This window comes from Electrophorus electricus, chromosome 25 (assembly GCF_041902795.1).
Source record: "Electrophorus electricus isolate QZ-2024a chromosome 25, ASM4190279v1, whole genome shotgun sequence".
NCBI lineage: Eukaryota > Metazoa > Chordata > Actinopteri > Gymnotiformes > Gymnotidae > Electrophorus > Electrophorus electricus.
This window is the reverse complement of record NC_137521.1, coordinates 8,218,050-8,233,091: the sequence shown is the minus strand read 5'-3', so window position 1 is coordinate 8,233,091 and position 15,042 is coordinate 8,218,050. Positions and strand designations below refer to the sequence as shown.

The following is a 15,042-nucleotide window of genomic DNA, read 5'->3' as shown; positions in this document are numbered from 1 at the left end:
ACTGTTCATTGTTATGGTCTGTCCAATAAAACAAAAAATTAGTTTCATAACATGTTATGTAGACCATATGCTATGGCCTATCCTGTAAGGTCTTATGCAATGAAAATGTCTAATTTAGACTTGATTTATATAGCATATTTTTGTAATTAACATCTAGACTGTTTAATTTGGCAAGTGCTGTGAAGATTCCTATGTTTCTTCACAGAATGATTGTTTATGCATGACAGTCTAAACCAGGTGTATCAGGCTCCAATTTTAGTGGGCCACAAGATGATATTTAACTGATAATCTAATTACCAGGGCCTTGATTAGTTGGTTTGAATGTATTAAGGCAGAGAAAATACAAAATGTTGCAGTGCTGTGTAGCTGAACCCACATGCAAAAGGTCTATGGAACACCTTTAAGAATCACATACAAAATATATATACGCTTATTTACCACATAAAAGTAAACAGGACCTTGTAGTGTAATTATACACAGGATAAGATGTCAGATATCTTTTGTCAAACCATTAGTTTCACGCAGGGCCCAGTCCACCCACTTCAGAATAGAAACCACAACCCCGTGAGCTCTTTATCTGGGCCATCACATAGGTACCTCCATTAGTCTGCGTTTTGCTTAATTAAGCCCACCACACCTCCAGAAGGCTCAACAGTGAGGTCTGGTGTCCCAGATGCATCACCCTCCAAGCTCACTTTTAAACCAACCACATACAAACCTCTTTAGTCATAAACCCATATTGGCATCCCTGCCCCACTGACAACAGGGGCTTTTACATATGTCTTCCATGTATCTGAGACACCAAACATCTCCATCTTTATTAAATTTCTCCAACTAACCTGTGATCTTTTCATCCACTAAATAGCCCTTTCAGCTACTTCAGATAATTCCCAAGCCTCTAAAACCAAATTCCACAAGCAAGGATGTGCCAGCTACAAACCCCACACATACACACCTCACTCACCCTCCCCGGGAGGTCTTTTTATTTCAAGCTTCGGTCCTCTACCAGAGGCCTGGGAGCTTGAGGGTCCTGCGTAGTACCTTAGCTGTTTCCAGCAGGACTGCACTCTTCTGGAGACTGAGATTGGGCTTGCAGCATCTATCACTACTGCCCTCTTCTGATGTTTATCCATCACTTCTATGTCCAGTTGTTTAGCCGTTACCCCAGTCACACCACTGACTTCAGTACAGGAGGTCCGTTGTTTGAATCTCAACCAGGGTGTCTCCAGTGTGGTCCCATAGGCAAGATCCATTAAGCTACCTGACAACAATGAGAGTTAAAAATGAGTCACACTGGCTAGGATGTCACCTGGGTCAAGAAGATCCACCTCAGATGCTGGGGGACCATCAGTGTGATGTAAAGTGGGCTACTGGGACAGATACAAGACACACATGGACAAGAGTGGAGAATAGAGGAATGTTGTAATGTTACTACACAAGCAATCCCAATGTGACAGGGTATATGCAGAGGATGTTTGAACATATATATTCATGTTTGAATATATTTATCTGCCATATCATCATATACTGCATATATATCCACACAAGGATATGATTTCGTTTGCATAGGGAAACATATTATATCCTATTTATTTGGTGCCACGTTATTTGTTAAATAGCCTACATGTTTCAAAATGTCTAAAGCTTTGATCTACTTGTGTCCATATTTAAATAGTAAACTAATTTTTGTGCTATTCTTTCCTGTACGACAACTTTATTATTTTTTGTTTGTTTCCTATATTGACGAGAACGGGAAAATTACGTGCCTCTTCCGTAAGAGTTCAGGGATCAGGTTTAGGCCGGTTTATACTACGAGCAACTCTTTTTCTTTTTTTTCTTTTTTTTTTGAAGCCACCGACTCAACACGTCAGACAGGTCACCGCCCACCTCTAGTATATAAACACAAACTTCGAAACATGGGAAATCGACAGCGCGTTTCTGTTCAAGCACGCCAAGGGACTACCAACCAGACTAGATTGATCTCATCACTATATTTATCACTACCATATAAATATATTTAGTCGCTCAGGGTCTGCTTGCTGTTTAGGCTATAGTTTTCTTGTGCGTTTGTGGCTGTAAATTCGCCAGGGCAACCAGACCCTGATTCTTCTCCTGCCGCAATCCGGCGGGTGTTAAGATCCATGGAAGTGGTCGGTATTTACGAAAGGGACTGCCTTGCTTTCCACACTGGCAACAGTATCAGTCCCGTCAACGACGGCGTGTACAAGCAATCCACTGACGGCTCGATGACGAAACTTGGTATCTCCGAGAACGAGAAGGCGATAGATTTCAGCATCTACTTGGACTCCGCTCTTCAGTACCAGCAGCTGGTGAGCCAGGGCGAGGTGCAGCCCGAGCACCGCGACGGGGAACTCTTCTCTGACTTTCTTTCTGAGGACGTCAAGACCAAGAGGGCTGCGGCTCTACAAAATTACAAGAACTACATATCACTGGCTGACCACGAACCCAACCAGCTCGGTTACCCTGAACTGCAGGAGACGCGGGTCGACACGGTTTTCAGCCCGGACTTTCTCGGCAGTTTTGGGAAGAATCCCTGGCGAGGCGACTTGAACGAAGACCCACGAATGGATAATTCGGGAGGCTTTGACATGCGCTCGTATCTGCAGTACCAGGCGGCTCCTAGCGGGAGCCTCGGAAACATTTCCACAGCTTCTTCCTCTTGCTCCAGCCCCCCAGGTACACCAGCCCCGCCAGGTAAGGGTAGTTCACCTCAGCCTGGCGGCAAAATGCCCTCGGTTGGCAAAGGGAAGAAGAGACTGGACAAGGACAGTGAGGAGTATAGGCAACGCCGGGAGAGGAACAATCTTGCCGTGCGCAAAAGCAGGGACAAAGCCAAAATGCGCAATCTCGAGACGCAGCATAAAGTGCTGGAGCTCGCCGCCGAAAATGACCGTTTACAGAAGCGCGTGGAGCAGCTGTCACGAGAGTTGGCCACGCTGCGAAATTTGCTCTCCGCTACCGGTCAGTGCTAACAGTAGGCTACGCCATCTACGCTTGGAGAAAGCGGCTGGTACTTCATGAGCCTTTATACAGATGACTGTAAAACTGGTTCTAACAAGTGTACATTTTACAAATGAGTTAATTCTAAGTGGCAACAGTTCTTCATAAAAATGTTTTGTTTACAAGCGCGAGAGCATATAAAGTGGACTTGGCGCCTGGATTGCGCAACAGTATCCCCATGCTTGGTGACTTGTCACTATCGTGTTCTGGAAGCCCTATCATGTATTTGGTCTGTACAGTATTTTTGTACGGGTGAAATATCTACTGTTTAATACTCTTGTTATTTAAATACCTTTTCCCCATATCTGGGGCAGTGGCCGTCAAGGGAAGAGTTGTACTGCAGAGGTATGATGCAACTCATTGTAACAGTATTGGCAATGCAATGAAGTAGTGTGCAAAAACGAATAAGGGTACATATGTTCTAATGCTATAAAATATTTTATTGAATTAAATGATTTTTACTTCTCTTTGAACCTGTTCGTCTAATTGCTTCTTTTTACCTTGGCTCTAATGTCACACCCCTCTTGCTCTCTGTAGGATGAGCTTTCATGTCATACACACCTCCTTTAGACAAATTAACCTTTCATGTAAAAATATGATTATTTCAGAGGTTCAGTTTTTGGTATGTGGTTTAAATTCATTCTTATTTTGATCACTAATGTTAAGATGAACTTGAAAGATTTATAGGACGAGAAAAGGGAATACTACATACCTTCATAATGTTGTCAATGTATGTTGATACTGCAGAGACATCTAAATACCTCCACTCGAATTTTCAACATATTTTCACTTCATTTCTGCTTTTACCACACACCATAGATTTATGTATGCTGCAAAGAATTAATAAATTCTTTATATATTCAGTAAATATATTTATGTCAATTGTAACAAAGATAGGGCTTTTGTTTTTGTTTTTTGTTTTTTCCTAAGATACTGGAGACTTTCTAGGGCCGTTTACAGGTTTGTCCTTTGTCCACCTCTACCAGCAGAATTATCTAAAGCACACAGGTACTGTCAATAGTCTACTGAGTTCAGTGCTCTCAGAAGTCTGGGTCAAGGCTGGATCAACATTTATTTGGTAGCAGCCCCCCAAACAACCTCAGTGCTGTAATTGGTTCTTCTATAAACATACACATATACATGCAAATGGAAAAAGACTACTAAGAAAATAAGAATAATTTGGTACAGTTGTATTTGGAATAATAACATTTTAATTGTATAATATTAACACCCCAAACATCTTCATAAGTGTAAAAATAGGCAAATGCACATGCAGTGCAGGATGCAGGTTAGATTACACATGAAAAATAGGGGAAAGTGAGTTTTTTTTGTCAGAGTGTAGACATTTAAATGTTTACTTGGTGTAATAAACTGTTCAACAATAACCTGCCATGATAAATGAACATACTCTTTTATATTATTTCAAGTAATAAACCTTCACCTTTAAAATGACCTTCAAGCCAGCTCTAATAAATGTTGATATTTAACTGTTAAATTGATCCTTTCATCATAGTTTTGACATGTAATTTTTCTGACTGAAAGTAGTGCTATGTTATTTATTAGATAAATTATAATTTAAAAGTCTAAGCCACACCTGGGCCCTATGTTCCAAAAAGGCCTTCGAATTCATGCCACCACACTGATTCTCATGAGGCACCTCATGAGTCCTCAAAGTGTAATCATGACCACGCGTTTTCATCTACATAGTTAAATAAACAAACACGGACCGGGTTTCCCCAAGCCCTGATGGTATAACAGCATGTTAAAATAAGAGTCATTGCATCACGGTGCAATATAGGCCACTGCATTCATAGACCCTTGGCTGTGAAATACTGTATTTTATGATTTATGGTGTTTATTTTTTTATGGAGTTGCACTAGCCCTGCAGACATGTGACGATTCAGAGCTATATAGGTCTTAAGCACTGAAGAGTGAGAGGAGGAAGGAACCTGAAGGACAGGTGATGAGCAATCAGTGAGGGGAAGAAGGCCCCCCTCATAAGTGTTCATCTCCATGACAATGGTGGGTGGAAGAGCGAGAGAGAAAGTGGGAGTGGGGTTGAGAGGGGGAGGGGCATGAATCTGAAGCATGTGTGTGTAAAAGAGACACCAAAATGCCAGTTTAATAAGTACACCACCTCCAAAGTTATACCTATATTCTACAGATGTTTTTTCATTCATATCTATGTGGTCAGACAATTACAAAGCAAGTTTACCTAATTAAGTTATTTAGTACATATACCAGTGATATCAATATAATAATACAACAGTCTGATCTTATTTTATTTTCAATTAATATATATTACATTCTGCTAATGCCTGAAGCAAAAGTAGGAATTATTTTTATGTTACAAGTTACAACCATAACTTGTTGCAAAACATTCCATGTCTGATCTGCATAAAAGATCTGTATACAATTCACATTCCTTTTCAGTTAATAAATTCCTTGTAATTGACATTCGATGAATTTGAAGGTTATATACCTGTGTGCATTTATCTCTGATGATGTCATACTTAACTAAGAAACTGTAAGACATAGGTTTTATGTTTTACAGTCTAGTAACAAAACACCCATCATAGACCTGGTGAAATGCTTTGAGTAAAACATTTCACAACACTTCTCATTTTGGACAAGGACAGCATGGTTGCTGTGTGTTGCTCAATACTTCCAGCTTCCTTCTCCTTCAAAGTGGGTTGAGCTTTCACAAGTACTACTTGAGTACAGTTACTATGTTAAGTCTATGTTAAGTTAGAGTAAATATTAAAATTTCACCTTTATGAATTTTATAAATGCATATTTTAACAATTCTTCAATCCATTGAGAGAACTGCTTCATATTTGTCTTACAATATATTTTCAAGTGTTAAGAATAAAATAGAAATTCATTAAACCCATTTCACATAAATGTTATACACAATGCATTTAAGTAGGCTACAATAATGTAACTTTTGCTATAATGTTTAGCACTGTCATGCTATTCTTAAATACTTCATTGTTATTCACAATTACACGGACCATATAGATGCCAAACAATAGCAGTTTTATGCCACAGAATCAAGAAATGCACATAATAGTTACTTTTTATTTCTATTTTCTCATGTAAATTATGTACATATATGTGATTCTTCTTCAGCAAATGTTATCAGATAGCTCACAAGCTGTCTGAGGTCAACCTAATTTTCACTTTTGTGAAAAATGGGAAGCTGGGAAACTATAGTCTGAGTAAGCTAGTCAGAACATCTGTAGTTTATACCTTCACTAGTGTAACGAATATTTTCCTCCTTTAAGTAACCTACCATTGACAGATCTGGTTCATGATGTACAGTAATTGTTTTTGTTTGCATTCAGCAATGAAAATGTCATTCAGCAGAATTAGTCCAGAATATTTGAAATGCTACTGTTTTTACAATTTTGAATATGTATGTAACATTTTCAGGTGATTATTTAGTATTTATCATTGCTATTACTATTTATTATATATTATTGTGATTTATTGTGATTTAAGTTTCTTTTGTGTCTGTGTGTGTGTGTGTGTGTGTGTAGAAGGACTGGTATGTCCTTTCCTCGCATTCCGGCACATAAAGGGTCAGTCACTGAGTCTTGAGGATTAGGTCCCGCCTCCTGGAATCACTGCATCCTGTCTCCTAAGACGCAGTGTTCTCGCGAACGGGGTTTTCCCACATGATCATTCCAGGACGAGTTTCTTTGTCTCCTCCCAGAGAACAAAGACCCGCCCACTTTTGTTCCCAACAAGAGTTTACCGGCAGCGGTGGGGCGTCTGTCAGTAAACGGAATGTTGCGTAATATCTACAGCTAAACAAACTATCCAAAAACTGCTTCAACTGACTGTCTAAGCACTTATATCCCAAGCGTTGAATCGATTCACACATCCGTTACATAGCAGACCTCCAAAGATATCTGGTCAGAGAACCTCATTACACATATGTGTCCTATTTCTGAGCATAAAATTCCTGGAAATGTCATTTCTATGAAGCGTGTTAGTGCCCTAAGTCGTAATGACTGCATAACCGTTTAATCACAGATTTCAAACGAAAATTGAAAAACGTGACCAACTCATGTCTCTTGTGTGCTGTGTGTGTGTGTGTGTGTGTGTGTGTGTGTGTGTGTGTGTGTGTGTGTGTGGTGTCATTAACTATCTTTCAAAGTAACTTATCTTAGATTTTAATTGCATCGGTCGTTTCAGAATGTTGCATAGGCTACACAGTGAAGTTAAATTTTCACGACAGCTCTGCATTCATTTGACTACAAGAACAGCTAAGACAGTTTTATTTCGAAATCAACGTTCCAGCCTAAATTGGCCTATACGCAATTCGTGGAGCGCATGCGCAGTGACCATTGAGGGGACCGTTCAGTAGGTATAAATGGACACCTGAAACGTAATAACAATAATACAGTAATTACCGCGCAGGACTAAAACATTCTTCATATTAGTCTAGCAGAAGTTACTGTTTTTGTTCATAGCATAGCCTGGGGAACTAGTCTGTGCTGTGAATAAGAAATGGGGTCACAACGTTCACGTATTCGCTTAAAACTTTTCCTTGACCTTTTGTCGCGTGTAAGCTTTGTCAGTATCACATGGAGAAATCAGTCACTACTCAAGCTGATGTGATGTGATTTTGCTACATAACGTTCTTACCCTGGTTTTTCTTTTGGTCGCTATTATATAATTTCCACTGTTGTTCTTCACAATGAAGAACCCTTTTGAAGATCTTTTCACAAAACTTTAATTCTCAACTTTAAAGTAATCTACACGAACTCCTGATGCAACTATTCATTCTCTCCAGAAGCCCTTTAAGTGGTGGGATCCGTTATTTGAAATACAAGAAAGTGAACGCACCTAAAGACAGATAGAAAGTTGGTGACCACTGAGGTAAACTAATGTTATTGTCATCATTGGCTGAAGTCACGTCGGCAACAGGGACAGCAACTGCTTCAACTAAGGTTGCATGCACAGGCTCTGTTCCAGTGGCGCTGCTATCTAGTCTGCTAAGGATCCCTTTGACCTACATGTAGTGAATTAGGTTTGTATCGAAGGACATAGCTCACTGATTTTGCAGCGGTATTATCTCGCTATTCTCTTGCCTTTTTGCGGCCAGACTCTCACCACCAAACCTACTTCCTGTTGCATATGTTTGAAAAGGTAATAGTGCAATCTGGGTAATGAAGTTTACGAGTGTCTATATTAGTCGCTACGTATACTACAGCGGTATTTGCTAAAGAGAGTGGATCAGCCAGCAAGTCTGGTTGGGCGGGAGCCACAGTACCGATGACACTGCTGGATGTACCGGCACGCAAGACGAAGTAAAAACTAGAAATTCCGGTAGTTACGCAATGGTATGTACAGGCCATCTTCAAGCGCTCAAGTAGTCACGTTATATTTCAGTTCTTAACAACGTGAACGTTTGTGTTGTGGAGGTGGAGTGGACTCTGGGATTTGTGTAATACGGACACTCTTGACACATGGAAAAACATTTCATGGCTCACAACAGTCACTGCCCATCTCCAGGTTACATGGCACAGAAAAGTAGTGCTTTTCTTGATTTAGATGTTATATGGCACTACTTACCAAACCTTATACGACCTGAACGCAGACGTACTAAAGATGCGTATGAAAAGGCATCTGTGGATTGTACACTATAATCAATATAGGGTTTCTTTATATGTGAGAAGTATCATACTGATATCTGTGTCGCTAATTCTGGCACAAAATACATGTAAACTGTGTGACAACAGGCAAAAGCACTGTGTAGATGTATGCACTGTGAAACTTAAGAATAGGAGAGCATTTTTTCAAATACATATACATTTTATTCACATGCATTTTACTAAAATTTAAAATAATCTCTGAGATGTAACAGAATTATTGCTTTCTTAAATCAGGCATGTTTTAGGCAGACCCAAAGTAAAATGTGTCGAGTCAATATGTCATTATGGACTGCCGAACTCAGTGAAACTGTAACGCGGAGGCTTTATGGAGGATGCGTGGATGAGTAGCGTGACAGACCAACACACGTTTATTTGACATTTAAACACACACTAACAAAGGCAAAAATCGACAACATAAACACACGTAAACGACAGACATTTATACATACGATAACGACACAATAAGGAGCAGGTGTGTGACACAAGGAGGGCGTGGCCACAATGACGAACACACACACACACACACACACACACACACACACACACACACACGGAGACGTTTGGGGGGGGGGGGGGGGGGGGCGTATCGTGATAGCAACAAGTCAGCTTGTGAGACACCATAACTCGTGAGGCCTGTAGCTATGATTCAGACTTAGCGAATAATCGTTTATTCACACTTCCCTTTGATACAAACAATAACAAATGGCAACAACAATGAAAAATGATTAGCAAAATAGCACAAACTGACATCGACAGGAAAGTTTTCAATGAATGGAAATGCATTGAGAACTTAATCATGTACTTCAATATATGAAAGTAAAAAAAGAAAAGTAATCAGAAAGCATTACTTTAGACAACATAAGTTATATTGTTTGACAGGTAATCAGCAAGCTTATCAGTACATTGAAAAGGAAAAATCTTAACCCTATCTTTTTCCTTTTCTTGTTGTGTCTTTTAAATTAAATATAGGTTTATAGAATACCATCTTCAATAGGTTCATATCCATACTACTGAAATCCCAGAGGCCACCCTTCCCAGTCTTCAGATAGGGTCTCTTGGCAGATATTTGATTATTTCAGAGAATTTAACATTGAAACTACTTCAATCAACACATGAAGCCCCCCAGTGAAAACAGTTTTGCTTGCTTTAACATTCTGAATGTATCTACCTTACCTTTGTAGTGGAATAACATAGCTTGGTTTATATGTCAAAAGTGCTTAAACAGCCTTAGTCATAAACTAGAGAGATAACAGCAGTGTTGCCAAACACTTTGCAGTCATGCCATGAGAACTGAAGATTATTGTTCTGATATTTTCTGCACTGACCAGTGTCAGAACCTACAAAGGAAAAGACAGGGTCAGTGCGCACTGTATGTCTGGTTAAAAATGGCAGTTACTATTGTGTTTTAACAGTCAAAGTATTCCATGTGATATCTCTGCACACAATCAATTGATTTAAGTTGATTCAAGGATGACTTATTATTATTATTATTATTATTATTATTATTATTATTATTATTAAGTTACATTTATATAGCACCTTTCACAAAAACCCAAGGTCACTTTACAGACATGGTGAATGGAAATACTGAGAAAAAGATTTGAGGTTTGAGCTTGGTTTTAAAAGTAGAGAGAGGAACAGAAGTGAATAGGTATAGAAAGAGAGTTCCGGAGAGAAGGTGCTACAACGCTAAATGATCAGCTACCCATCGTGGACAGCCTACATCAGGGGACAGTATGGAGAACTGAATAAGAGGACCTTAACGAGCGAGATGGAATGCTTGGATGGAGTAAGTTAGTGATATAAGAGGGCACAAGCCCATGGAGTGCTGTAATGGTTAGTAGAAAAAAGTTTGTATTGAATGTGTTTAACTATGGGTGACCAATGTAACTGTTGAAGAACAGGTGTGCCAATTTCTTAGTGGGGACCAGGGCTAGCTGCAGCATTTTGTATACGCTGAAGGGGGCTGAGAGATTTAGAGGTGTTAACCATAGTGAAGTGAACTGCAACAATTTAATAATCTAGAGGTAATGCATATGCCTGAACCAGGATCTCAAAGTCTTTAAGCATCATCATCCAGCACAGGTGGGCAAACACAGGTCAAAAAGAACGTCAAGGTTCCGTGCAGTGGTGGAGGGGCTAACGAGAGTGTCGCCGACAATCAGTACACAGTTATAAATAACAGATTTAGTGCCTATAAACAGAAATTCTGTCTTGCAGCCATTAAGCTGTTAAAAACTTGCACCTCGCCAAGAATTTAGTTCTTGAATACAAGGTCAGGGCAGGAGTAGGGAATGGGTCAGAAGGATTCATATTCACCTAAATTTGAGTGTTGTCAGCATAGCAGTGAAATTTAAGATTGTGACGACGAATGATATCATCAAGGGGCAGGATGTAAATGATTAAATGCAAAAGGGGCCAAGAACAGACCTTTGAGGAACACTCTGACTAACAATAGCGGTGTCGTATTTATGCCTCCCTATATAAACAATCAGTTAGATACGATTTAAACCAGGACAGACAGTGCTAGTAAAACCGATTTTTGAAGATTGTGTCATTAAAATATAGTTCTGTGTCAAAGGCTGCAGTGAGATCGGGCAAAAATAGTATGGCAGGGGAACCAGAGTCAGAGTACAGAAGGAGATCACCGAGAATACAAAGAAGAGCTGTTTCAGTGCTATGATTGTTGACTTGACAGAACACTGTAATGTCAGCATTTTAAAAGTGGAGGCACAAACAAAACTGCTTCCTGTTGAGAATGCCTTCAGTGCTAGAACACGAGGAACTAGAAGGCAGCTTAACGTCTTTGCCTTGTGCATCGTTTGACCTGCAAACAGGCCACAGTAAAGCCTTGCATGATGTGTTACATTTATATAGCACCTTTCTCAAACTTAAGCATGCTTTACAGACAGATTTCAGCTTTTACAAACATTCACACCCCAATGAGAATTGGCAGGCAGTTTGCACACAGCATACTCTCTATCAGAAATGACAGACCCCTTGGGGACTGCACTGGGTGGGGGAGGAGGTTAAGACCAGGAAAGAGCACCAACCATCTCATATATATATATATATATACACACACTTTCACAAAGGTCACATTCATAATGGACAATTTAGAGAGTATCCAATCAACCTGACCTCCAAGTTTTTGGACTGTGGGAGTAAACCAGAGACCCCAGAGGAAATCCACATAGACACAGGTGAAACATGGAAACTCCATCCAGATAGGGACTCAAACCCAAGACCCTAGTTCTGAGAGGCAAACATGCTAACCAACAAGCCATCTTGCTGCCCACCGTGATTATATCCCACAACTCGTCTGCCTCAAAAAGACGAAAGATATAATATGATATGTAAATACATGGTTATTACTACATTATAATTTTACCAAGAGTGCCCCAGAAAGTGTGTAAAGTACAAAAATCTATATTGTATCCTGAAGTGGGTTCATTTCAGATTCAAATACTGTAGAGGGGAAGCTTGTACTAGAAAGTGAACTCAGTAATCTAGCAACATCCTTCTTGCTTTCTTGCTTTGTACGTCTGTATAGTACTAGTGAGCGGACATGTGTGGCCCATGGCCCTCCAGTGAGTTCACGGGGATGATTTTAGGAAAAACCACAGTGTGTCCATGTTGCCGGACATCCGGTTCCTTGTGGCACTGCTGTCGGTAAGTCAGGCGTCAACGTTGTCCGTAAGGGGCGGAGTTCTGGCCCACCCTCACGCTGGCCCAGATTTCGACACCATCGTACTTCTCCTATTCTGCCTGAAGTGGCCATTCAGCAGCAGTGGCAGAGGGCGCTTGACGCGGTGAAAGGCTTCACAATTCACATCATAAGGCCCAGGGTTGAGCAACGGCATGCTTTCCTGTTTTTGCAACACACATGGAACAGGGCTACACCCACCCAGGAACACTGCACCAACACTGAGTCATATGAATGTGCTCAATAGCCGCTCTATTAGAAATGCCACTTTATTAGAAACACCATGAAGGTGTGCAATTTGAGTCCATAGGTGGTCTGCTGACATGCACAGTTTGTGTAGGGGCAGTGGTAGCTCAGTGGTTAAGGTACTTGACTTGTAATTGGGAGGTCATTCAACCCCACCAATGCCAAGTTGCCACTGTTGGGTCCCTGAGCAAGACCCTTAACCCTCAATTGCTCAAGTTGTATTCAGTCATAATTGTAAGTCGCTTTGGATAAAAGCATCAGCTAAATGCCATAAATGTAGATGTTTTAGTCATCCTCCGTCTCTTCATTGATGGCCAAATAATACATGGACCAGTGATGAACGGGGTAGTGATTCAATGACAATATATGCATGCAAACAAGTGGCCTACCATTTATAGATGTACACTTAACTTAAAATGTGATAAGTAGGTGCATTTGCAAGTTCTAAGAAATAGGCTATTTAGTGTATAATAAACAGTCAGTTTGCATTTACATTTAAATTTACATTTAAACTGGATTGTTTTAATTAGGTGCATTGTTGTGATGTATGTCAGATGTTACAGCAGCAACTGGTGTCATGAGTCATAAACCATAGCCATCAGTCATGAACTGTAAATATTATGTCAGGAGTCTCTTAAAGCCTTCCAGCAGTGACCACAGAAAGCACAGACAACCTCAAACAATTAATGGGTACACCTATGCTTCATCACTGTGACAGGAACATTTTCATGATGCATGACCAAAATACAGAAAACAATAAGTGACCAGGAAACATTTTATTAACTTTAGTGTTCTACAGGGTTATTGAAATTAGCAAAAGCTTGGAGATATGAGCATCATATGTCCTGCCCTACTGTTCCACTGGGTAGAGGTTCGCATGCGTTTGCACTGTTGATGTGTGTTTCTGGCTCAGAGTGATGCTACCCTCCCCATGGCGCTAACGTAAACGTTGCATCTGATGTCATCGCCCCCTCGCACCATAAGATAAGCAAACAGTGCAGGTCGCTCGAAATAGGACACTTTCACAATCAGATCAGATTGATACTGGCTTTGTGAAACAGTGTGTGTGGGCATGAAAACCACGTCTCAAAAAACTCACGTGGTGGAATCTCAACCGTCTGCCCTCAGACTGATATTGGATCTCTTCCTTCCTGTGAAGCTAATGTGTGGAAGAAGAAAAAAAAAGAAAGAAAGAGCTTAGTAGTTCAGCACAAAGCAGAGTCGAATGAGTCATAACCCTCTCAACAGCTTGAGCTTTGGGCATGTGCCTTTGTTTGCTTTTCATGCATGTGATTTTTGGAGTCATAGGCACTTCCTTTTCATACGTACATTTACATACATGGAAAAGGAAAGGAATTGTTTTATGCATTGCATTCAAGACACACACACACACAGTCCCCCAAGCTGTTGATATGCAAAAGTTCACATATACATTATAACATTTACACATAAAGCAACACATTAAAACTGTTATACCTGTCTACTGAAAGGCTTTAAAACATGTGGAGTGACAGCAGCATATAGTCCTCAAGACATATAGCCCTCGGGACTCACCAGATGGTTCACATTTTTGTCCTATCCTTAGTATCAGCAGGCTTGTTCCAGGTATTCATTGTTTTTACTGACTTAGTTTGGGTATGTTGAGAGTTGGGGTACAGCAAGAATGTGGAATGTCTGGTGCATTCCAAGGACTGGTTTAAGAGACACTTGTCTAAAGCAACAAGAGGAAGATGAATGGAAAACTGAGGTCAGTTGTTTATATATATATATACACATACACAAACACACACACATTTATATTATTTAGCTGACACTTTTATTCAAAGCGACTTACAATTGTGACTGAGTACAACTTGAGCAATTGAAGGTTAAGGGTCTTGCTCAGGGGCCCAACAGTGGTAACCTGGCAGTGGTGGGGCTTGAACCCCTTGAACTCCTACTCACTCTTTCTCTCTCTTGCCCTAAGTTGCACTATCATTTTCTCTTTCTCACGGTGTCATTGGGTTTAGTGTTAATTATGTGAAAGGTCATAAGGGTCAGATGCAGATAGGGGTCTAACTGAACAGCTGAAACAGCTATCACAATCATGTAAAGCAAGTAAGCAACACATCTTGACTGACAGGGCTTCCTTAAGTCTACCATCCAACAGAATGAATTTGAACATGTTTTTACAATGTAGCTAATGCTAATTTTTAATTTTATAATTATTATTATTATTGTTTTGGATTTAATAACACCCACAATCAGGTTAAAGCCCTAATCGGGAATTTCAGAAAACCAAAACTGTAGGTGCAGAATGTTCTGTAACACTGGCAGGAGGGTCAAAGAACATGTGTCCTTCAGGAAATTAATTATCTTGCTTCTGTATGCAAGAACCAGCTGCCAATAAATAACTGAACAACA

At 40.1% G+C, this 15,042-nt stretch overlaps 1 protein-coding gene across 1 annotated transcript; it reads left to right on the top strand.

Annotated features, from left to right (window-relative positions):
- Window positions 1–1,921: 1,921 nt before the first annotated feature.
- On the top strand, window positions 1,922–3,494 carry cebpb (CCAAT enhancer binding protein beta). Its single transcript, XM_027031359.3, has one exon. The coding sequence runs from the start codon at window positions 2,142–2,144 to the stop codon at window positions 2,991–2,993; it is 852 nt and encodes a 283-aa protein (XP_026887160.3). The 5' UTR covers window positions 1,922–2,141; the 3' UTR covers window positions 2,994–3,494.
- The last annotated feature ends 11,548 nt before the right edge of the window (window positions 3,495–15,042 follow it).